At 41.4% G+C, this 25,570-nt stretch overlaps 1 protein-coding gene across 8 annotated transcripts in view; it reads left to right on the forward strand.

Moving 5' to 3' along the window:
- Positions 1–25,570, forward strand: part of PDZD2 (PDZ domain containing 2) — a 316,382-nt gene that overhangs the window by 264,201 nt on the left and 26,611 nt on the right. For 5 of the 8 annotated variants that reach the window (XM_026666378.2, XM_087958550.1, XM_087958546.1 and 2 more), the window contains 7 exons: positions 660–885; positions 6,406–6,523; positions 9,523–9,655; positions 13,971–14,052; positions 17,014–17,117; positions 21,465–21,636; positions 23,020–23,813. In XM_026666378.2, the coding sequence (XP_026522163.2) occupies positions 660–885; positions 6,406–6,523; positions 9,523–9,655; positions 13,971–14,052; positions 17,014–17,117; positions 21,465–21,636; positions 23,020–23,813 (1,629 nt within the window). The remainder of the gene's footprint in view (positions 1–659; positions 886–6,405; positions 6,524–9,522; positions 9,656–13,970; positions 14,053–17,013; positions 17,118–21,464; positions 21,637–23,019; positions 23,814–25,570) is intronic. The other 3 variants (XM_087958543.1, XM_087958548.1, XM_087958547.1) reach the window with 1 other exon arrangement.

The raw sequence follows: 25,570 nt of genomic DNA on the forward strand, positions 1-25,570 counted from the left end.
CTGAGCCTCCGTGCCTGCCCTGCACTTACCAGCATCCAAAACAGGCCACATGGGGTCTCCGAGTAGGAGCGGGGTGGGGTGGGCAGGGTCAGCCAGGAGTGGGATTTGTGGGTTCTAACTGTGCAGAATCTTAGCTAGAGGGTCTCTCAAACCCCTGAGAACACCCAGCAGCCCACCCCCTAGTCACATGATCAAAATTCAGATGCTTGGCAACTGACTCATGATGGTTGCAGTGTCCCAGGGTCACATGGTCCCCTTTTGCGACCTTCTGGCAAGCAAAGCCAATAGGGAAGCCAAATTACTCTAACCACCATGTTCCTAACTTAACAATTGCAGTGATTCACTTAACAACTGTGGCACAAAAAGTTGTAGAATGAGGCAAAATTCACTTAACAAAAAAAATTGGGGCTCAACAGTGGCCATAAGTCGAGGATTACCTGTACACACATAGGCAACAGAACTTCTAAATCAAATTGTAAAGAATGATCCACTGTGGTGATCAATTCCCACTGTACTGTATTTTTTTTAATCAAGAGCAGATGTTCCACTTAATGATTCCAGACATGTTCCAAGTTCTAGATGTGTAATTCATATCTTGGTTTTTGAGAGAAAGGAAAAGCGGCGATACTAGAAACCTAACCACCCTGTTGCTTCTTTAGCAACTCAAGAAAGGTGTGGTGACTCTCACAGTGCGAACCAGACTCCGCAGCCCGAGCCTTACACCGTGCCCAACTCCCATATTACTGAGCCGGTCCAGTTCTCCCAGCTCCAATGCCAGTGGAGGAGCCCCATTTCCCTGTGGTGAAGATGGAGATATTTCGTCTTCTAGTCGTAAAGGACCAGGACCAAAGGACAGAATCGTCATGGAAGTCACTCTAAATAAAGGTTTGAGAAAATGCGACTGTTTTTACTCTGGCGAAAATAACCATGGGCCAAAAGTGCTTTGGCAAGGCTGAGAAAACCTCCTAAGGAACATTTTAGAACAGGGGGAAATAGAATCAATGAAGATTTTAGTAAGTGTTGGACTCCTTTTCCTGTAAATCTGAGATGGGATGGTTAGTAATCAAAAAATTTTGTCTGGCGTGTCTAGATGGAACTGAAATGGGGGAAAGGCTTTGGGAACAGGTAATGGAAACTATGCTATAAAAGCAAATTGGTTTTGTTTAAATTCCAGTGAAATTTGTGGATGGGAAATTTCCAACATTATATGTAAAAATTAAATAAATCCCTTACTATCTTCTGTCTGCTCCATGCAAAATATTAAAATAGTCACATAGAATCACATAGAAGCTGATAATATACCAAGAGCTCTGCATGAGTAGATTTAGCACACCCCTGGAAGTATTTGTCTAGCCACACTGAAAAGAAACACATGGGACTTCTTCCTGTTGGGGAGGATAGAAGCCAATTCAAGAAATCCTTGTGACACAAAGACGAATTATGTCCACTTATTTGGTAGGGAGTTACGTTTAGTGCTGAAGATCCTTTACAAAAGGGGTCCCCAACTACAGGTCTGTGGGCTGGCTCCGGTCGACGGCATGCCAGCAACTGGGCCATGCAAACAAGTGAAGCCCCATCTGCGGGATTCAGACAGCATGCAAAACCACGCTCCTTGTGGACCGTGGAAAAACCTGTCCCCACAGAACTGGTCCCTGGTGCCCCGAAGGTGGGGAGCTGCTGTTTTGCAAGACCTGTGGTGTCATTCCTGAGGTGGAAGTCCTAAATATGTAAAGTCCAGTGGTGGAATTCAAAAATTTTTATTACCAGTTCTGTGGGCATGGCTTGCTGGGCATAGTGTGGCTTGGTGGGTGTGGCTTGGTGGGCGTGGCAGGGGAAGGATACTGCAAAATCTCCATTCCCACCCCACCTCACTAACCTGCTTTCCAGCTCTGTTCTCCAAAGAAGACCCAGCCAATCAGCTGGGACTCGGGAGGCAGCAAATAGATGGGGGCGTGGCCGGTCAGAGGTGGTATTTGCCGGTTCTCTGAACTACTCAAAATTTCTGGTACCAGTTCTCCAGAACTGGTCAGAGAACCTGCTGAATACCACCTCTGGTAAAATCTCCTTCAAATTGAATTCGATGCTTTGTGATTTTGTGGACATATCCATGCAGTTTTCTTGGCCGTGTTATGAATATGGCTTGCCTTTGCTCTTTTTTGCAAGATGTTTTTTATTTTCTAAATTTCGCTAGGTTTTCTCGATGGCTCTAATCCGAGGATTTACCACGTCCAAGTTGTTTTTTTTTAAGAAACTATCTAGCATTGGAATAAATGGCCACTGAAGTTGAAACAATCCTCCCCATCATTAAGAGTTGAAAAGGAGGCTCAGAGCATATTTATTTAAAAAGGCACAGATGTCCTTGAGTTTTCCTGGTAATGTTCCAGGAGTGGTTTGCCTCCTGGGAATTTTTATTTTGACTTCCTAGCATAGCCCAGAAAAGATGAACCGTGGCTGAAGCCATGTTTATTTCCTCAGGGTTTTGGATGGTGTTTTTTATTTCTCCTTGTAAATCTGAAATTGTTAGGGAAATAGGTGACATATATATTTAAAGATATTGATGAATAAAAAGCACCAAAGGTGTAACAGAGAGTGGGAGGACAGGGACAGGAAAAATATCCTCTTAGAGCTACTTTCTTGGATCAGCTGGATTTCAACCCCCTTGCGTCCCTGGAAGCTGAAAAGGCCAACAATCTACAAGTAGTCCTTGACTTAAAACAGTTTGTTTAGAGACTGTTGAAGTTTTAAAAAAAGTGACTTATCACCGTTTTTCATACTTTGCAGCATCCCTTGGTCATGTGATCAAAATTCAGACATTTGGTAACTATATTTATGATGGATGCCGTGTTACATGATCCCCTTTTGCGACCTTCTGGCAAGCAAAGTCAATGGGGAAGCCAGACGAATAGAATAGAATACTTTATTGGCCAAGTGTGATTGGACACACAAGGAATTTGTCTTGGTGTAAATCAGGGGTGTCCAACCTTTCACCTTCCCTGGGCCATATTAGAAGATGAAAATTTGGTTTGGGCCGCACATAATTAAATTAAATAATAAATTAAATTAAATTAAATTAATAAATTAATAAAATAATAAAATAAAATTATTATTTATTATTTATTATTAATTATTTATTAAAAATTATTTATTTTTATTTTATAATTTTCCGGCCAAATTTTGGGGGAAGAAAGCTCGCCCGCCTCGCGCCTACCTCTCCTCCTGCAAATTATTTATTTTTTATTAATTTTCCAGCCAAATTTTACGGGGAGGGGGAAGAAAGCTCGCCCGCCTCACGCCTACCTCTCCTCCTGCAAATGCAGCAGCGGCGGTGGCGGTGGCGGGGGCAGAAGCAGCAGCGGTGGCGGCGGCAACAGCAGGAGGTGGCGGGCGGGACTTTTGGGCTGCGGCTGCCCACCTTTTCTGTTGCTCGCCTCGCCCGCCTCGCGCCTACCTCTCCTGCAAATGCAGCGGCGGTGGCGGGGGCAGAAGCAGCAGCGGCGGCAGCGGGGCAGAAACAGCAGCGGCAGCAGCGGCGACGGGGGCAGAAGCAGCAGCGGTGGCGGCGGCGGCGGCAACAGCAGGAGGTGGCGGGCGGGACTTTTGGGCTGCGGCTGCCCGCCTTTTCTGTTGCTCGCCTCGCCCGCCTCGCACCTGCCTCTCCTCCTCCTCCTCGCTGGATCTTTCATGAAGGTTGGGGTGGGCGTTGGGCCGCATTACGAGGCGACCTGGGCCGCATGCGGCCCGTGGGCCGCGGGTTGGACAAGCCTGGTGTAAATACTCTCAGTATAGTCATAGGGTACAATATGCAATCAATCATACTAGGAAACAGTCCATATAAATCGTAAGGATACAAGCGACAAAGTTACAGTCATACAGTCACAAGTGGGAGAGGATGGGTGATAAGGAGTGATGAGAAGATCAATAGTAATAGTAGTGCAGATTTTGTAATAGTTGAACAGGGTTGAGGGAATTATTTGTTTAGCAGAGTGATGGCTTTCAGGAAAAAATTATCCTTGTGTCTAGTTGTTCTGGTGTGCAGTGCTCTATAGCATCATTTTGAGGGTAGGAGTTGAAACAGTTTATGTCTGGGAGGTGAGGGGTCTGTAAATATTTTCACAGCCCTTTTTTTGACTTGTGCAGTATACAGGTCCTCGACTGAAGGCAGGTTGGTAGTAATCTTTTTTTTCTGCAGTCCTAATTACTCTCTGAAGTCTGTGCCTGTCCTGTTGGGTTGCAGAATCAAACCAGACAGTTATAGAGGTGCAGATGACAAATTCAATAATTCCTCTGTAGAACTGTAGTATTAGATAACAGTTATAAGTATAAACATAATTATGAATACATGAAATGGATACGAATAAAAATAAAATAATTAGGACAGGGACGGTAGGCACGTTGGTGCGCTTATGCAAGCCCCCTTACAGACCTCTTAGGAAAGGCGTGAGGTCAACAGTAGACAGTCTGAGGTTAAAGTTTTTGGGGTTTGGGGAAGAAACCACAGAGACAGGTAATGCATTCCAGGCATTGAAATGCAAGGAATTGCTTAACAACAGTGGCAAGAAAGGTCATAAAATAGGACAAAACCCATTTAACAACTGTCTCAGCAACAGAAATTTTGGGCTCAGTTGCCGTCATAAGACGAGGACTACTTGCATTCATTTTTATGACAGATAATTTCAAATGGATCCTGATGGGGTAATTGGGAGAGGCAGAAAAATGTGCCTGCCTCCGTTAAAATGAGGTCCCTGCTCCTTAAATCATTTCAGAATTGCTTTCATATCCTTCTCAGATTTAGAAGAATTTTATGGTGTTTATCTTGCTTGGAGTTTTCTACCTTATAACTGATTTTCAACCTGTTCCCTTCTTTCTGCCCTCCCCTCCTACCCCCCAATCCTTCCCATGGGCTCCTTTGTCCTTTCGAATCTTTCACATGGCATTAACCGGACTTTTATATTTTACTAATGTTGTGACTTGTGGAGGGAAAGGTGCTCCGATTAAAAACGATGGAAAGAACAAATCAGATTAATAAACAAGCGTTGAGTAGAAAATCAGGTTAAATCTGTTTAAAATTTATAATACATAATCCTTGCCAGCTTTCGCAAACACTTTTCACTGGAAGAATTTACAATTAGAACCTGGAAAGATATTTCATCGCAATTTTGAGCCTGAGGAATAAGAAGGGTACATTACATATACGGAATTAACAAGGAAGATGTTTGTAATGGCTTCTTTTATTACATTTGGCTCCTGAGCATAAGCACATTTGGGGTGGAGAGATGTCAAGAATCACCACAGAATCAAATGTTTCTGTGACTTTGTTTCACTTCCTATCAGCTGTCATCAAGATGTCTTGATCTCAGAGACGAGGGGAAAGAGTCGAAGCCAAATGAAGAAAATACAGCAACTGAGAGGAGCATCGTCTTCTCATTGCTTTAAAGCATGGCTGGCTCAGGAATTATGGGAGTTGAAGTCCACAAGTCATAAAGGGGCCATAGTTCTCCACCTCTGCTTTAAAGTCATCCTTAAAATCCTTAGTAGAAGAAGGAAACTTCTGATCCACCCTGACTTATTGCAGCGGATGACTAGGATCTGGTTCAAAGGTTCTTAGTAGCCATTTCAAGATCTATGAATAGAATAGAGTAGAGTAGAGTAGAGTAGAGTAGAGTAGAGTAGAACAGAACAGAACAAAATAGACTAGACTAGACTAGACTAGACTAGAATAGACTAGACTAGACTAGACTAGAATAGAATAGAATAGAATAGAATAGAATAGAATACTTTATTGTCACTTTGAATGTACACTAATCGGCATACATTAAAATGAAATTATGTTGCATACGGGTCTCAAAGGGTCTCCACCTCTAATATAAACATAAACATGACAAGATAAATAAATAAATAAAAATTATGCACATACCCACATTTATTATATGACATGGAGAAACAACAGTCTAGTTTGCATGTATACATGTACATGGCAAGACAAAAACGAATCTTCCGAGTTTACCAGACAGATGGCATAGGGAACAAAGCTGCTACAGAATCTGGTAGTCCTGCTAGAAATACTTCGAAACCTCCTCCCAGAGAGGAGCAACAGAAACAGACCATAAAGTGGGTATGTGGGGTCTCTGACAATGCTGACATAGCACTTATAAGCAGTACCCTGAATGACAGGAAGCGAGCTTCCTATAATCTTCTTGGTTGTCCTTACCACTCACTGTATGGACTTTTTATCTGAGGCAATGATGCAGTTTGTTAAAACACTCTCAAATAGTGCCTCTGTAAAAAGAGGCCAGGATAGAAGGGTTCCTACAAAGAACAATTCTTAAGAAGTACTTTTATGCCTTATGGCTGTTCCAGTGAACAATAAGTTAAACTATTCTCAACTTTATTTTCATTTCATCACAGAGCCTGGGGTTGGCTTGGGCATTGGTGTTTGTTGCCTCACCTTGGAGAACAGCCTTCCGGGTATATATATTCACAGCTTGGCTCCAGGATCTGTGGCTAAAATGGATGGAAGATTAAGGTTAGTCCTGAACTGTTTTCTTAAAGAAAGTCTCCCCCCCCCAATGCATCGTTCATTTGGTCATTCAGTTTAGGGGTCACCCAGCTTCACAAAACTCTGAGCAACTTATGACATGAAAAGCAGAGAACAGTAAAGTACCAGGAACAAAGGTTAGGGTCACAGAGAGGAGGGGGTCAACCTATTTTCCAAAGCACCTGTAGGCCAGACAAGGAACAATGGATGGAAATTGAACAGGGAGAAATTCAACCTGGAAATAAGGAGAAATTTTCTGACAGTGAGAACAATCAACCAATGGAACAGCTTGTCTTCGGAACTTGTGGGAGCTTCATGACTGGAAGCTTTCAAGAAGAGACTAGACTGCCATTTGTCAGAAATGGTGTAGGATCTCTTGCTTGGGTGGGTGGGGGTTGGATTAGATGACCTACAAGGTCCCTTCCAACTCTGTTAATTTGTTAAAACAACCGTTACCTTAGCAGATGGAGCTGAAACATAGCTTAAGTTCAGAATTATGGCATAGGGAGGGTGTGGTGACCTAATGATTAAGATGCTGGGCTTGTCAACCACAAGGTAGACAAGTTAAAACACTCTGAGTTTGTCAGCTGGAAAACTAACAAGACCCAAATGCTGCGTCCTGTCCTTGCGCCACTCCTGCCTACCTAAGAGTTTGAAAGCATGCAAATGCATGTAGATAGATACCACTTTGGTGGGAAAGTAACAGTGTTCCGTGCACCCCGGCATATAGTTATGCTGGCCACATGACTGCGGAAACATCTTCCCATAGTGCTGGCTCCTTTGGCTAGGAAAAGGAGATAAATACTGCCCCCTAGAGTCGGACAACGACTGGACAAGGAAAACATTTACCTTTACTATAAGATATGGTTTGGAAGTATTTCACTTCCAAATGCCTTCCTAATTCACTGAACTATAAGACGGAGAAGGAGATACAGAACAATTGTAATTGTAGCTTCCTGGAGTTGATTTGCTCATCTGGTCTATCTGTGGGGCTATCACAGTGGTAGGAAGGGCTTGCAGTGAGATTCCTTTTACGCTCAAAAAAGCCACAGGAAACCCAGTTCATGTTTTTGAACCCTTAGGAAATGCTCTTCTTACAGTTTGTGGCAATCCAAGATACTTGGCCATGACTGCGTTCTAATAGTAGCTCTGGATTATCTCTAGATATTTCATTCTTTTTTCTTTAAGCTTTGTTTTGGATCACTTTAAGACACAAGATGGCCACAACTTGTTGCTGGAAGCCTTAGTGGCATACACATTTAATTACTATTTCAGGTAGTTCTTGCTTAACAATGATAATTGGGACTGGAAACTCCATTGGGAAACAATACAGTCATAAGTACAAAATAAATCACATGATTGCATCACTTAGTGTTAGCAGTTCTGGCAGTGCTAGTTGCCATTGTTAAGCAAGGACCGTGAGGACCTCACTTGACCATGGCTTGTGACTTTCTGTCTGCTCCCCTGTTGCTTTGCATTGTGGGAATCTGCAGGGTAAGTCACAAATAACAATCATGTGACTGTAAGATGCTAGACCAGCTGTAATTATGAGGACTGGTTGTAACTACCGTTTGTTCAGCACTGCCATAAATTGGAATGGTCACTGAATGAATGAATGAATGAATGAATGAATGAATGAATGAATAAGGATTAGCTGTATTATTAACTTGAGAGGGACATTGGGAGCTACATCCAAAAGTTTTGTAGACTTCTTTCTGACCTTGGGGCCAGCCAGTGTTTCCATGCTCCTAAATTAATCACTTGCATTACAGCCTTATGGAATAACTGGGTTATTTAACTCTGAAGGGTTTTAGACTAGATATATATCACTTCAGGTGAGATTCATTAATTCAGGTCAGAGTCAAGTCTTTATTATCTACATAAAAATTGAGAATTTAAATAGAAGTTAAAAGAGAACTAAAGGAGAAAGGAAAACAAGGAAGAATTGACAAACTAATTGGAAAGCAGGAGCTGGTTGCCCTCTCAGACAGGATCACATAGACACAAACAAAACAAGATCCTAACAGCTCAGATCAGCTTGTGAAAGCAACTACTGTAGATCAGTCTGTTTCACAACTAGAAAAGTAATTTCACAGCTCCAGTGATTTCTAGCTAGTTATGCAATTTTTAGAGTTTCAATTTCGATTTTAAAGGATTTTGGCTTGTCGCTTAGCTAGCTATTAGAGAAGCCCACCAAAGAGGAAATTCTTCTGCTTCTGATTAGATCTTTAGAATTTGGTTTCTTTTTAAAAATTGAATTAGCAGAGATGGCAAAACTAACTGGTTTGATTAGAGACAATGGACTAGGCAGCTTTATAAGAGACTGGAAGCTGCTTATGGACTTTCTACATGTTAAATACAATAACTGATGGTTATTAGAGGGATTTGAAGACTGTTGTAATGTTTGGGCTATATATGTGTGTGTATGTGTGTATCCATATATGTGTGTGTATGTGTATATGTGTTTGTATATGTGTGTATTTATATATGTGTGTGTGTGTGTATTGATTAGATGTTGGGTCAAATTGATTATTAAATAAAGATCTCATCTGGAATTTGTTTATATAATGTAGTATTCTTGTTAAATAAAGATGAAAGTTTAAAACTATTTGTAGACCCATAAGGTAAGGGGAGGATAATTTATCAGGTATTATTGTTGTTGTTATTTTGTTTTGTTGTTGTTGTTGTTGTTGTTTTTATTTTTATTTTAATTCTTTTAAGCATCCAGCCGGGATGGATTTTTTTATGTTTAATGTTAAACTTATTTGATATTTGGATCATTTCCCCCCTTTTTGTACACAATTTTTTTCTTTGTAGTTATTGTTGTTAGTGTTGAATGTATGTATGTTTTCCAGTTTTGAATTTTGGATTTATAGTTAAGTTGTAAATGCTTTCTGTCTGAACTTTTGGAGGTGAGATGTCTCCTTTTTTCCTTACATCCTGTCTGTGAAATGGCACTATTAAAGTTAATGTCCATCTTTCTTTAGCCGTGGTGATCAGATCCTGGAAGCAGATTCGGTCAGTTTGCGTCACGCAGCGCTGAGTGAAGCTTATGCCATCTTGAGTGAATGTGGACCCGGCCCAGTTAGCCTTATTATTAGCCGGCATCCTAACCCAAAGGTATGAAACAGAATGGAAGAAATTCAGTTTTTCTCTGCAGCATTTCCCCCTGAGCCTTGCACAATGGTTTTACACGTGAAAAAGTATATATTAGAACAAAAAGGCATGGATGTACCCCAGTTTAAAAAACAGCAGAATTGGTATTACTGATTAGTGCAGGATTGCCCAATTTGGTATATACCTGAATGGATCAACCCCCTTAACATTCTGCTAACATGGCCCAAACCCACAGTGGCTGGAGTTGTGATAATTGACATCCAAGGTATCTTAGAAAACCTGGGTTAATATATTTTTATTTTTTTCTCACAATCTACCAATAAACATGTTAGGCTTTTTCAGGCCCTAAGCAGCCTTATCACTGTAAAATCTCAGAGAGTAACTACTTTACTCTATTTTATACTTTTAAAATTTTTGCTCTTTGTTGTGTAAATAGTTTACACCACTCATTTTATGATTTATTCTGGTCCCCTAAGGCAGAAGCAGGTAACTTATATGATCTTTATAATACTAAGACTTCTACAGTCCATTGCTATCCCCTGTATTAATATATAATAAAGGGCCTTTTCTATATTTGTACTTGCCTATTTACATTCATACACAAAAGCTTACTTATCAGGTTTCTGTGGGTCAAAAGTTATAGTTTCCACAGCTGGGTTCACATGAAACTCTAAATTGATGTGTGTATGAACCTATCATGGTTATTTACTGATTTGATATTACTTTATAGTCTGTCGTTTTCCAAAGATTCCAGAAAACATCTATGGCTTGTTCAGGTTGAGCAAAACTTGGATTTTTAAAAAAATATCTGATTTAGTATCATGTGAATTTAGTTGTAAGGCACCTAGTTTGCCCATTTATTCAGTACAGGGGAGGAGGGAAGCCTCTATCTGCCCTTATACTATTTATATGCATTAACATATATATAAACATAACATATAAAATATGCATTAACAGAGGGATACAATCAAGATCAAGTGAGGTACTAATACCACTCTATAAAGTCTTAGTAACACCACATCTAGAGTACTGCATCCAGTTTTGGTCACTACATTACAAAAAAGATGTTAAGACTCTAGAAAAAGTGCAGAGAAGAACAACCAGGATGATTAGGGGACAAGAGACTAAAACGTATGAAGAACAGTTACAGGAACTGGGCTTGGCTAGTCTAGTGAAGAGAAGGACCGGGGAGACATGATAGCTGCTTTCCAATGTTTGAGGGGTTGCCACAGAGAGGAAGGGGTCAAGCTATTCTCTAAAGCACTTGTAGGCCAGACAAGAATAAGGGATGGAAACTGAACAAGGAGAGATTTAACCTGGAAATAAGGAGAAACTTTCTGACAGTGAGAACAATCAACCTATGGAACAGAAATTGCCCTGGGAAGTTGTGGAAGCGACATCACTCGAGACTTTCAAGAAGAGATTGGACTGCCATTTGTCAGAAATGGTGTAGGGTCTCCTGCTTGTGCAAGGGGTTGGACTAGATGACCTACAAGGTCCCTTCTAACTCTGATTATCTGTTATATGGCTTATTCTGTTCAAGGATTTGTATCCTTTGATGTTCTAGAATAGAATATCAAGATACTTTTTTTTTCTATAGAAGATCATAAGACAAATAGGTATTGTTCTGCGCTTTGTAATATAAGTATTTTTAAAAAAAACATTAAATATGAAGATCACACATTAATTGAGGGGTGCCTGGACTCTTCTTCATACCTTTGAAGGAATTTTCAAAGGAAATTCATGTCAGGCTGATTTCCAAAGCATATCCTGCTAATAAATAAAAATTTGAATGTTTTAGTTTGGCCTATTTTTTTTAGAGATTACTTTTTACTATTTTGCACTTTGTAATTGCTTTAATTTGTATATATAAAATTCTCTCTCATCATTGTTCCTTTATTAAATTTGGGGTGTTGTTCTTACCCTTTCTATTTCGTTTTATGGATAATTTTATGGACACAAACTACCCTTCTTTAATATACATATTTTATAGCTAATGTACATTCCATCAGACAGAATTATTTTGGTCCCAAAATTACCTGGTATTCTTCTTTTTTTAAGTATTTCCAAAACCAGTGCCACAGAATATATTTTTCTTTCTTTGTTTTTTGAGTAAATATGACTCTGAAAGCTGATTTAAGCTACTAAGTTTATTTTGGAATGCATACAGTTCCTTTCAGTTATAGGAGTGTGCCTTGAGTTTTGAGTTACCCCAAAGTCAAACAAAAAAGACTGGTTCTACATATACAACCCTTTCCTTTGCAGTTGCCACCTTTAAATCGAAATGCTGCAGATGGCTTGTTGGAGGCTAAAGTATCCCACCTCCATTTTTTAAAAGCAGCTGGGCAAGGAAAAGGAAACTATAACAACAAATGTGATCTTTGCAGATAAATTCAATTAGAATGAGCCTCAGTGGTGCAGTGGTTAAGAGTGCAGTACTGCAGGCCACTTTTGCTGACTACCGGCTGCCTGCAATTTGACAGTTCAAATCCCACCAGCTCAAGGTTGACTCAGCCTTCCATCCCATGAGGTGGGTAAAATGAGGACCCAGATTGTTGGGGGCAATAGGCTGACTCTGTAAACTGCTTAGAGAGGGCTGTAAAGCACTCTAAAGCGGTATATAAATCTAAATGCTATTGCTATTGGTATAATTTCATACATTTGTATGATATTTTAGGAATCCACTAACCTAACTCCCTTCCTAGTGCAGAATCCATTAGAATATTTCTAATAATGGAATCATATACATGAATTTCATTCTGACTTGGAGACAGTTACCATCTAGAGAAAACCAACCAAGAACTAAAGTGAAATTTCCTGACAGTTAAAACAATTAATCAGTGGAATAGCTTGCCTCCAGAAGTTGTGGGTGTTCTAACACTGGAAGAGTTTAAGAAGAAATTGGACAACCATTTGTCTGAAATGGTAGAAGATTTCCTGCCAGAGCAGGGGGTTGGACTAGAAGATCTCCAAGCATTGTGATAGCATATTTTCAACTAAGCATCAGCTTCTGCAATTCCATCCTCAATCATCTTTTCTGTGGGTTGTATACCTCCAGATTCTTTAGTCATTCTTCACGGTCTTTCCTCTTCACGAATATATCAATTCTACTACAGTTTTACAAAATTTCATATCATGCAGATGTGCTTGTGTTTATCTACTGGGAATTTACTTCCTCTCCTTCCTCCTCAAGGATCCAGACCTACTAACTCCCTAGAGGAGATCTGGGGAGGGAGCAGGCAAAGGGCTGAAGGAGAAAGTTCCACGAGCAGCATCTGTTTTGATGGCAGTCTTTGTGGCATCTAGGAGACACGTACAAGAAAAGATATGTGATGTTTTTGGGGAGATGGTTGGGGGAATTGCATGGAGTAATAGAAAAAATAACAGAGTTGGAAGGGACCTTGGAGGTCTTCTAGTCCAAGAAGACCTGTTATTCTATTTTGATATTTTGATGCTGGGGAGCTAAGGCATAGTAAAAGCATTATATCCAGGAACAGGAAGCTCAAGTTCAAAGCCCAAGAGAAGGTATAACAAAACCCCCACTCTCAACTCCATGTGGTCAGCTGCACCAGAGCCACAAACATGGAAAAGTTCAACATATTGCATTTAAATTTCTACATGTAAAAAATATGTAAATACGGTACTGCTAAAACGTGGACTTTTGCTGCACCCTCAGCTGCGCAAATTTAGAAAATGGCACAGGAATAAAAGAACTGGTACATACCACAGTTTGTACATCATTATTCAAATGGTTACCATAATTAAACCCAACCCTCAGAACATGCAGACAATAACAACAAACAAGGACCATTGATTAATTTGATTATGGTACCATCCCGTTGGTGTCTAGTCTTAACAGAATGTCTTATAGAGACATTCTTTATGTCTGACAGTGTTGCAGCCATCCCACTGTAATTGAAAAACAAGGGCCATACAATTAATAACGTCAAATGAGTAAATGGTTTGCAGAACTAATTGTTCTCAGAGCTGCTATATGTTTGAAGGTGCCTAAGCCAAGATGTTCTTTGGTGGATTCATTTTTGTCAGTTCAGAGGGGTTTTTGTTTTGTTTTTGGCTCCCGATGCCACTCCATGCAGCGCTAGATTTTAAAATGTGGTTAGCAGGAAGGTTTATTTCAAAATCACGAAAAGAAAAAAAAAAGAAAGAAAAATCTATGTTACACAGCCTACATCAGCACTTTCAAGATTTCCAATTTCCATATTAAAAGAATATACATGAACTTTGAAGTAGTACATTTTGTTATTTCCTGAATACACCTTTAGATCCTTTTTACACCCCCCCTCCAATTTAATAATAGGTTTCTGAACAGGAGATGGATGAAGCCATAACACGAACCACCCACAGAGAAAACAGGGACGTCTCTTCTCCTCATTCCTCAGGTATGCATCTGTTTCTAAAATGGCATCAGATTTGGCTCTTGATTTACAGCATAGATACATCCCTAGAAAGTTTGTTCTGCGCACATTTTATGCAAAAGAATGTTATGTTTTATTTTTAATTAATTGGACAAACGAGCAGAAATATCTGCTGGGGGAGCAAAAAAAAAAAAATCAAGATGGTAGCCATAGCTATGCAATCATAGAGTCATAGGGCTGGAACAGACCTCGGAGGTCTCCATTCCAGACAGATGGCTGTCCAATCTTTTCTTGGAGACTTCCAGCCATAAAGTACCCACAACTGCAGGAGGCAAACTGTTCCACTGAAAATCTCTCCCTCTCTCTCTCCCCTCTCTCTCTCCCCCTCTCCCTCTTTCTCTCTCTCCCTCCCTTCATCCCTCCCACTCCCCCCTCTCCCTCCCTCCTTACACACATACACACAAACAACAACACATAAACACAAACACCATAAAAAAAGAAAAAAATTCAGGGATCAGTTGTAACTACAGTATAATTGGAGCTTCTGGATCTCTTAAATTCTACCTTAGCACAACAGCTTGTAAAATTGGCTCTTATTTACTCATAATTCTCTGGTTAGGCATTTAGAAACCTAGCAACCACCTTTTCCATATATGACCAACTTTATCTTTGCTGAAAAGGTGAACTGATTTATTAGTCCACGCATGTTTAGTGCCAACTTTTTTCATCAAAAAGCAGTGGAATAAAATAGAAAGCAATTCACATGTCCGTATTCAGCAAGGGATGATGAACTAATTAGGGGATATATAACTTTCTGTAGGCTGAGAGCAGAGTTGTCCTTTAACTCAGTGGTCCCCAACCTTTTTGTACCAGGGACCGGTTTCAAGCAGAAACATTTTTCAAGGACCGGGGGGGAGAGAGAATCCGACTTTGGTAGTTTGCTTGCAGACGTTTCATTACCTGACTAGGTAACATCTGATGTTGTTACCTAGTCGGGTAATAAAACGTCTGCCAGCAAACTCACCAAGTTCAGGGAGCGCCTTGGTCCTGCCTCCCTCAGCCCCATCCCTCAGGTGTCTCCCTCCCTCCCTCCCTCAGGTGTCTGCCTCGTTCCTCTCTCTCAGTCACTCTATCGCTCCTACAGCAGCCCAAGAAGCCGGGGGTGGGGTGGCTTTTCCTGTCGCCACAGCTTCCCCGAGCGCCCGTTTCACCCCCACCCCGCCCGCCCGCCCGCTCGCGGTTCAATCCACAGTGCTCCGTTCTACCTGCCTGCCTGCCTGCCTTCTTCGTTTCGGCAGCAGCTTCGGCTGATAAAAAGAGGCGAATAGTTATTATTCTCAGCCGAAGCTGCTCCCAAACAACCAGACAGGCAGGCAGGCAGAACGGAGCACTGTGGATTGAACCGCGGCGGCGGGCGGGTGGGTGGGGTGAAACGTGGCGCCGGGAAGCTGCGGCGACGGAAAAGCCCCCCCCCCCGGCTTCTTTGAAGCAGTTTCTTCCTGGGCTGGTGGAGGAGCGGCGACTGAGAGAGCTGAGCCAGAGAGCAGGACAGGCTTGGTTGCTTCCTCCCTCCCCTTCTTTCATTTGTGTCCTTGATCCCCGATCCCAGCAGCATTCACCGAAGGCGAAGAAAGCCGCCATTTTTTTTAAATTTTTTTCTTTGCGGCCCGGTAAAGAGTGCTCCACGGCCCGGTACCGGTCCGCGGCCCGGTGGTTGGGGACCCCTGCTTTAACTGATGAGGGACAGAACTAAATCAGATTTAACTGACATTACATATGGCTACAAATTCTGGAAGGCTTCCTTATAACATAATTCCCACCCCTACTTTTTCTTTATTGCTCTGCTTGTCAATTCGAGGTTTGTGGATCTTTTATTTCTCTTGCACATATTTAAACTTCTCTGGTTGATAGGGATAAGAAAATAAAAAAGAAATAAATCCAGTTAACACAATAATTCCACATGGATTCCAGTAGCTTTCCCTTTTAGTCACTTTAAAAATGAAAAATTATCACATGTAGATGAACGATTGATTATGGAGGAAGCATGTAACCCTGACATTTTAGACTAAGCATCCCTGATCCAGGGCAATATTCTTGCTTGCTGGTCACGGTGGATCACAGTCTCCTAAAACTAGATTGGCTCAAAATGATTCGTGGTAAATTTCTCCTCCTCCTCCTCTTTCTCCTCTTCTTTCTCCTCCTCCTCCTGCAAAAAGGAATTTTCCTCCAAACTTAACAGAAAACATATCCTTTTCTTTTCATGCTGCATTTTTATCGACATTTTTTTTTATGTTGCACAATTGAGAAGCCTGCTCAGTTTGGACTCATCAAAGAGCAGTGCACTGGTATAGCAACAGAGCTGCCTGGTTAAAAGTTGCTGGAGTACTCCAGCTTTTCATGGCCAATATTGTCTCTTTCTGTTCTTACTGCCAAGAGGGGAAAGATGTGGTCAGTGCAGCAGTAGGAAACGGAGAGAAGGAATATCTCATTCGTCTTTACCTCTGGCTTCCCTTTGTTCTGCACTCTTGGCTCTGTTGACGGTGGCTGTCCTGGAGGAGAAAACTTTCTTGGCGAGCCAGCATCATCAGATTCTAGACTCTTTGGAGGAACTGATCCAACACTGAAATACCCTTGGGTAGAGTTAGAAATTCAAAGGGGCCTAATTTTCCTTCGGGTTTGAACAGCCACAAGCTCATGCTGTGCAAGCTGTGATCTGTGTGCTACTCTCTGCCAGTCAATTGTTCTTGGATGAGAAGTGAAACGTCTTCAAAGCAAAACCAGAAAGTCCAGTTGCCTCTTGAGGGAAAAAAAGCACCTTTGGGTCTCCACAAGTCAGCGAGCGACGTGAAATTGTGTAGTCATTTCTAGAAAGACAATAAGAAAAAGCCAGCCTTCCCTCTCAAGTAAAGTCAAATGTGGAAACCCTGTGGGCGTGTTATGTCACCTGCTAACGTCTTCTCTGCCGAACCCAATTGTTTTTAACAGGAAACCTGCCAAAAAGTCCATCTCCAAGCGTGAAGTCTAAACAGACAGAAGCCTCCTCGCCTTTGAGCTGGACAATGAAGCGTTTCTTGGAGCCGGCGAGTCGGGTAAACCTACTTAGATTCCACCACAAGACTTTAAAGGAGGGGTAGTTTCTGTGGCCTAGAAAAAGTTGGGACTTCCTTGTATACACACACACACACACACACACACACACACATCCATGGGTGTCCTTCAAGACAAAAGAAGGTCCAGTAATTCTTCTGCTTCTTGTCTTGTAGGTAGAGCAGGGAGGAGGGGAGGAGCAGGAGGACCGATGGGGGGAGGGAGGGTGGCTTTTCTCATTGGTTGTATTGTCCCACCGGGGATTTCTTTTGTCAAAAGGCTGTTGTGCAGAGGTTACTGTTCTCACAAGAGGAAAATACACATCGGAACACAACACCTGCCAGAAAGTTCCCATGCGTGACAGAGCCGAGTCCCTCTTCCTATTCGTAGCTTCAAGACATCAAATAGTCAAGTCCCTGAAGGTCATCTTGTCTGTCTAAAAGTTTCTGGGCACGTTCCAGCAAATGTGCAAGGTCCTTTACTACAAAATGTATCAGGGTCAGAAACAGAGATTGTAGGGCCTGCTTTCTCATTCTTGCTCTCTGCCCTCATTTTTTTTTTTTAAGCCTTCATCTGTTCAGGGAGAAGGCTGACAAAGAGTTGAATTCAACGGAAAAGCCAGACTTTACCACATTAAGGAGCAATCAGGTTTTTTGTCGTTTTGGTTTCCAGTCTTTTTTTCCCCTTTGTTTCATGTTGCTATTTAGAGTGAGTCTCCTTGAGCAACATTCAATAGTATGTGAAAGGCAATTGAATAATTTGGAAAATGAATCAAATGGTAGTAAAAAAAAAGAAAGAAAGAAAGAAAGAGTGGCGGAATCTTAAATCAGTGTTTCTGAATCTTGGCAAACTTTAAGAGGTGTGGATGTCAATTCCCAGAATTCCCCAGCCAGCATGGAATGAAAGATCCAGAGGAATTCTGAAAGTTGAAGTCCATCCATCTTAAAGTTGCCAAGGTTGAGAAAGACGGATTTAAAGGAACAAACCATTTGAGAAAGAAAAACAATAGGAAATAGAGCAAGAACTTTTAGCATGGATGATGATCTCCTGTCTTGGGCAGGGATCCCCAAACCTCCGGGCTGCAGCCTGCTACTAGGCTGCGGCAGTGGTGGGATTCAAATTTTTTTACTACCGGTTCCGTGGGCGTGGCTTGGTGGGCGTGGCAGGGGAAGGAGACTGTAAAATCTCCAGTCAGAGGTGGGATTTGCTGGTTCTCCGAACTACTCAAAATTTCCGCTACCCGTTCTCCAGAACTGGTCAGAACCTGCTGAATAACACCTCTGGGCTGCGGCCTGTTCGAAGCTGGCCATGCAAGTAAGCTTCACTTATGCAAGCGGCAGTGCTCACATGCAAAGCTCCACACTCGTGTAAATGGAGCTGTGCATACTTGTCTGTGCCACTCACACAGTACCATCCCCACTTCCTGTTCTGACCTAGGCTTCACAAAATCACAAAGCAGATTAGATTAAAGACAAAGAGTAGATTAAAGGGAGTAGACAAAACCCCTTTTTATTAGGCTAATGTGATTTCCTCTCATTCACATCCAGCAAAGTCCCAGCAAACAGCCTTTCTTTTTTTTCTTTTTTTAAATAAAATTTTATTTGGGTTTTCACACATACAAAATACAAGTAAAACATCTTTTTTGAAAATAGCATGGTCCCAGGTTGAACTTCTTTATACAGACACAAAACTCAATTTCATGCTCCTTTTTGTATTCTATTCCATATCTTATACTATTTTACATTTTCTATATAGTTTTTCCCCTCTTTTAATTTTCTCAATTTTATTTTGATCATCTCATCTCAATTCAAATCATTATATTTATACTTTTGTCTGTTCTGTTTCAATTTCATATTATCTTTTCTCATTAAACAAATTTTCTCCTGTAGTTACTAATTGGAGTATGACACCTTTATATCTTTTAATTACATCCATTCAACTCTTATTTAAATTTCAATATATACCTTAAGTTTATAACCTTCAATATAATACATAATACATAACTTCCAATCGAATTCTGCTTGGTACATTCTTATAATACACACTATATTCTTTTTTTAAAAAAAGAAAAAAAAAGATTGTAAATATATGTAATTATAAACCCTCATTCCATTCCAGTTCAGTTCTATCATTAATAATCATTAAAATCTTAACATCTTTAACACTTCTTTTCAATTAAATATCATACTTCCTTAAAAACATATAATCTCCATAATTAATTGTGCCGTTATTTCTCTTCACATATGTTTTGTAAATCATTAAATATTCATTTTGTTACATTTATTTATTAACAAGCATTCCACTGAATTACGATAGCTATTTTATCAAACATTTTAATCATACATTGTTTCATATTTTCTAAAATTATTTCTGTTTCTAATATAACAATACTATCTTATGTACCTTTGCAGAATCCCTTTTTCCATTAAGTTTTCACCCATTATCTCTAAATAGGCCCTGTTTCTCTATATTTTGCTTCTGTCCTTTATAACTTCTTTTCCTTTCTTTCTTCCCTCTCATCTTCTCCCTCCCCTTTTTACCCCTTGTCTCTCTACTTCTAATTCTCTCTTCTGCATTTCCCTCTTCTGTTGCTTTCTGATTTTATACTTATTTTTCACTCTATTTTGGGGGGGAGTTGTTTTTCCCAATCTTAAACTTTCCATTCTCTTTCCCCCCTTTCCATTTTTCCCCCCATCTAAGATTACTTGTTCATTAAAGATGGCTTCTTCTTTGTCGCAATCTTCTTGTTCTGCAGGCATTTCTTGTTGTTTCTCATAATACCAAATCTCCATTTCTAAAAACTGAAATACGAAGCCAAAAGAACCTCTCCCTTCTTGTGCATCTTCTTTGTACTTTTTAAGTTCCATTTTCAGTTCTTCTAAAAGTGGAGCCATTTTAAACAGTTTTAAACAACCACCCGATTGATTTTAGTAATTCAAAACAATAACCAAGAATCCAGAAATCATCAAGTAATCCAGATAGTCCCGAGTTATATCTTCTTATTTCTTTTTCCACTTTCTCTTCCTGGGGTTTTTGTTGCGATATTTCAGTTAGAATGTATCTTTTGGAAGTCTTGTTGAGATTTTGCTGTAAGTTCTTTTTTAATTCCAGGCAGTCTCCTCCCTTCCAGATCCTACCCTTTTATTCTTTTTCTCTCCTTTTCTGTTTTCAAAAGCTTTTAATTATCCAGAAATCTTTATTATCCCTTTGACTTTTTATTTTCAGCATTAAATGCCTATTGATGTCAAAGTGGATTTTTTTTCCAATTTCTTGCACAAGTCTCTTAGCTGTCAGTATAGGAAAAGGAGAAACCCAAATCTTTTCCCTTTTCTCTCTCCTTCGCAGCTTAAAAATCTTCTTAGGGAACAATGTTATTGTGTTTTTTTTAATAGTTTCAATTCCAGGGTACCTTATTTGTTGCTTTTGCTGTTTGACCCGGTCAACCAAAACTTTATCTTCCTCCTGCACATTCTTTTCCGGTTGAGTTCTTCTTTGTGGTGGCCATTTCTGACGACCGCTGCAACTGCCTTCGGGAAAGGGAGTAATGGCCAGCTGGGGAGGAGAGATGCGGCTCTCCTCAACCCTGCAGGCAGTCTCCCCCCTCTTCACCACCTCTATGGGGTGGCTTAGCCCCGAAAACAGCCGGCTCGGGGCGCTCCAGCGGCGAGCACGGATCGAAGCCTCGCAGAGACGAGGTTTCGGTCTGTCGCTGAAGAAGCTCAAACCGGAAGTTGCAAACAGCCTTTCAAGAGTGATTTACAACCACAGACCTTTATCAGGCTTGGAGAGTTGCCAGGCCGATAGCTTTGAAGCGCAATGCTGTACCAGAAAATACTTGGCAAGGAGTCAGGAACAAATCTTCACCCTAATTAAATGAACTCATTGTCTCCTGCAAACACCACTCCCCTTTCGCTCCTCTTTATTCCCTATGGGAGGGGCCATTCACTATCCACTTTTTCCTTTACTCCCAAGTCGACCCTTGTTCCTTAACTGTTTCCGTCTCCTGGCAGCTCTGCTCATGCGCACATCGGGAACAGGCTCCAGCTGTTCTTCTGCCCCACTGATGTCCAATTCCGAAGGCAGCTGATAACTGTCGGACAGCCCCGGCCCTATCTCTGCCTCCGATGCAGAGCACTCATCAGAGCCTTCCCCAGACTCCAGGACTGGCCCATGTTCCTCCCCAACCTCCTCACTGTCCAAGTGTGCCGCCAACTCCATTGGCCACTGGTGGGCCACAATACTTCCCCTCCTCCCCACCGCTGGACTGCCAAGCTCGAAAGTTTAGGGACCACTGGTCTTGGGGACTGATTGCTGCAACATGGCATTTTCTTTTTCTGTGTTTATTTCAGCAGAGCTCTCTCAATTCTGAAACGGAGCTTTCCCAATACTTCTTACAAGATGGGGTGAGCCAATTGTCTCTCTCAGAGACTATTGTGACGGGATCCAGTGATGAGGAGCAATTTCGGCCCAAGAGTAGGAGCAGTTCCCTAGAAGAGAGCCTTCTTTCTTCTGGTAATCCAGGTAAGCTACAGGAGGCATTGGTAATACTTCTGACTTTATTGTCCTTTTCTTTTGCATAGAATGCATTATTATTCTATAGAAGAGGTGGGGAACGATGGCCTCTTTATGACTTGTAGACTTCAACTCCCAGAATTCCTGAGCCAGCATGGCTGGCTCAGGAATTCTGGGAGTTGAAGTCCACAAGTAATAGAAGGACCATCATTCACCACACCTGCTCTATAGCATCCTAGCCTTAATTTGCCCAGTAACTAGAGTTTGCTAAGTAGATTGCAGAATTATTTACAAGATTAAAAAAATAAAACAGCAGTTGCAACAGCAATAGCAACAGCAATAAAGCATATGTATAAATAACTCAGTGAAAATGCAGGCAAATAAAAATGAATAAAAACTATTATATAGAGAGAAACACAACAAGAGAGGGTGTGGGTTAGAGCCAGTTTGGTGTATTGGTTAAGGCACCAGGCTAAAAACCAGGAGATTTATGGATTCTAGTCCTGCCTTAAGCACAAAGCCAGCTGGGTGACCTAGGGCCAGCCCCTTTCTCTCTGCCGTAGGAAGAAGGCAAGGACAAATCACCTCCAAAAAGAAAACTAAAGAAACTTCAACACCAACTTGAAGGCAGATATTCACAAAGCGTTGCATAAAATCAAAATAATGTCATACAAATTATAATGTGTGTGTTACCCTAGTCCCCAAGAATAAGCACCTGAGAAGATAGGTGGAACCATCTCCATAAATAGAACCCTACAATTGAATGGGTTTGCCATGAGCCTTGAGTGCAGTTAAAGTAAAGATTCCCCTCGCACATACGTGCTAGTCGTTTCCAGCTCTAGGGGGCAGTGCTCATCTCCGTTACAAAGGCAAGAGCCAGCACTGTCCGAAGACGTCCCCGTGGTCATGTGGCCGGCCTGACTAAATGCCAGAGGCACATGGAACACTGTTACCTTCCCACCAAAGTGGTCCCTATTTTTCTACTTGCATTTTTACATGCATTCAAACTGCTAGGTTGGCAGAAGCTGGGACAAGTAACGAGATCTCGCTTCGTTACACAGTGCTAGGGATTCGAACCACCGAACTGCCAACCTTTCTTATCTTTCTGAGTACAGTTACTACAGCTAAAAAGATGCCTTCCCCTCTGGTTTCCCATCTTTCTTTCTTTCTTTCTTTCTTTCTTTCTTTCTTTCTTTCTTTCTTTCTTTCTTTCTTTCTTTCTTTCTTTCTTTCTTTCTTTCTTTCTTTCTTTCTTTCTTTTTACAAAGTCATTTTTATTGCTGTTTAGGAGAGAGTAGTAAGAACAGAGATGAATATGGAAAATAGTGATAGATTAGGTCATTACGTTCTAAGATAATATTGCCAAATTATATACCATGTGTTTATTCTTAGCTACCAAAGAATTGAGTCTGTGCAGTTCCCCAGCTACTGGCAATAGCTCGCCGGGTCCTCTCAGCAAGCCAAGGGAGACAGCTGCTCGGCACGTTAGTTTCAGTGACAGCCCCAAAGGGCCCCAGTCTGCTTTCCAACGGCAGAGAAGGATTGCTTTTTATGATGGAGACGTGAGTGATGAGGATGACTTTGCCAAACAAGATGGAGACTCCTTCCAAAGAGGGTCGAGGTCGAAAGGTCAAAGGAAAGGAGACAATGACTGTAATATTTCCACTGCAGCTCCTTCGGTGCAAAATGGAGATACCAGCCAGGAGAGAGAATCTGCGGCAAATATCTGCAGTAACTTAGCTGCTAGGAATCTGGCAGAGACCGTTGGGGAGCATACAGGGGATACCCCTTTTCTCCCAGCTAAAGAGCTTCCTCATCTTCCAGAGCTTCATCCGGGCTACTTGAACGTGAAGGACTTTCAGGACGAACCGCTAGAAACGAAGAGGTCTCCCAAATTGGAACATAAAGCCATCACCCGAGTGAAAAGCCTGATGAGTATTGAATACCACGGAGTCCCAAGGCCCAAGAACAAGGAGCACGGGGCCTGCCCCAGAACTAGTGGGAAGGTCCTTCCATCCATCCAGAGGAATGAAGCTCAGGAGACGGTTCCCCTTGAGCTGAGCCATGTGGAATCCATTACTTTATCCCGGAATGAAAATGAGTCATTTGGCCTGGATCTCGAAATCCATGCCAACCCTTTGCGCATCGTCATAACAGGCTTGCAACCAGGTGGAGCAGCTGAAAGGGTAAAAAAAAAATGTCTTTATTATCCCTCATAGAATTTCACTCCCGAGGGAAGTTGAGATCATGCAAGAAATGGACATAGTAACCTCAGGAGAAATGTGAATGTTGTGAGTCTTGCCTCATGTCTTACTAGAACCCTAGTCAAATAGGCAGTCAATGAATTGATTGAGCCCTGCTTCCCCGCCCTACCATCTTAAAATTCTCAGGGCAAGGAGACCACACTATTGTTCACTTCATTAGTAAATACTGCTCACTTTATAAAAAACTTAACTCATTTAGAAACAGAAGGCATTACGTTTTAAAAGGTACTGTATGCAGCTTGTTGACAAGAAAGAACAACTATACTGCCATTCAGGGATTTTCAGATTATTTCAAAATGAGCATCTTTTGGGAAGCTGATTTGTTAAGTCAAAATATTTCTGTTAGTGACAGCATAGAAGATCTGTGATGGCTTTAGAAAGGAATTTCTGCAATGGGAACAAATAGGAAAATCCCATTTGTTTATCTGAGCTCCTTCGGCTGTAATCTGATTCAACAAGGCAGTTACTATTATTTGGATTATATTACAGTATATATACAGTATTTGGATTATAATACAATACAGTGCTTAAATATTACACTGCATAAAATCCAACAACGATTGTTGTTGTTAGTCACAAAGTCATGTTTGACCTGTCGCGACCCCATGGACAACGTTCCTCTAGGCCTTTCTGTCCTCTACCATCTTCTGGAGTCCATTTAAGCTCACGCCTACTGCTTCAGAGACTCCATCCAGCCACCTCATTCTCTGTCGTCCCCTTCTTCTGTTGCCCTCAATCTTTCCCAGCATTAGGCTCTTCTCCAGTGAGTCCTTCCTTCTCACTAGGTGAACAATGTTTGGGTGTAAAGGCAACTCACTCGTTTGCATTACAAGAATGAGTTTTACTCCATGGGTAAAAGGTGAGACCTTAGTGAATGTTTGAGAAGACCTGACAAAACGTTGCAGAGAATGGTCTACATGTATTCTGCCTCCCCAGGTAGTATCTCAGCCGCCCAAGGTATATTACCATTTGCACATTTCCCTGTTAACAATATTTCTACAACTTTATGAACATTGCAGTGATTCTGTCCTATGTATTGTGTCCCCCGAGGCACATAATGTAGGGGAAGCCTGCCCCATTATAACTGATTGAAATCCAGTCAATTTAGCTTAGTACTCTAGGTAGATAAGATAGGTAAGTCAGGTGTGGTGAACAAGGTTGGCTTGTAGAAAGGCAGAAACAGGCTTGTAAAGAGTGACTCCTGATGGCTAAATCTCTTCCTAAGAGACAGCAACCAATTGAAGACTTTTACAAGACAATCAATTTTGCAAAGAATTGGAGGGGTGCCCCAAAGGTGCTTTTTCAAGAGGCAAGTGGACTTCCTGGTTTTTTTCCTCTTTGAAGACGTTTCACTTCTCATCTAAGAAGCTTCTTCAGCTCTAAATGGATGGTGGGGAAGCTTCTTCAGTCAGAGCTAAAGAAGCTTCTTGGATGAGAAGTGAAATGTCTTAAAAGAAAAAAAAACCGAGAAAGTCCACTTAACCGCTTGAAAAAGCACCTTTGGGACAACCATGACCTGGATGACTGAGAATCTCCATACATTGGAGGGGTGATTACCTCAACTTGATTTTACCCTCTTAGACTTTTGCCAGGTTAAGGAGTTGGTGGTTTCTCTGGTTCAGAGGATGACAAAAGGTCTCTGGGCTCTTGCCAGAAGGACCCTGAATATAGAATCCATT

The sequence above is a fragment of the Notechis scutatus genome, chromosome 2 (genome assembly GCF_049901735.1).
Source record: "Notechis scutatus isolate UNSWTSFEM ecotype Mainland chromosome 2, rNotScu1.2, whole genome shotgun sequence".
In the NCBI taxonomy this organism is placed as follows: Eukaryota; Metazoa; Chordata; class Lepidosauria; order Squamata; family Elapidae; genus Notechis; species Notechis scutatus.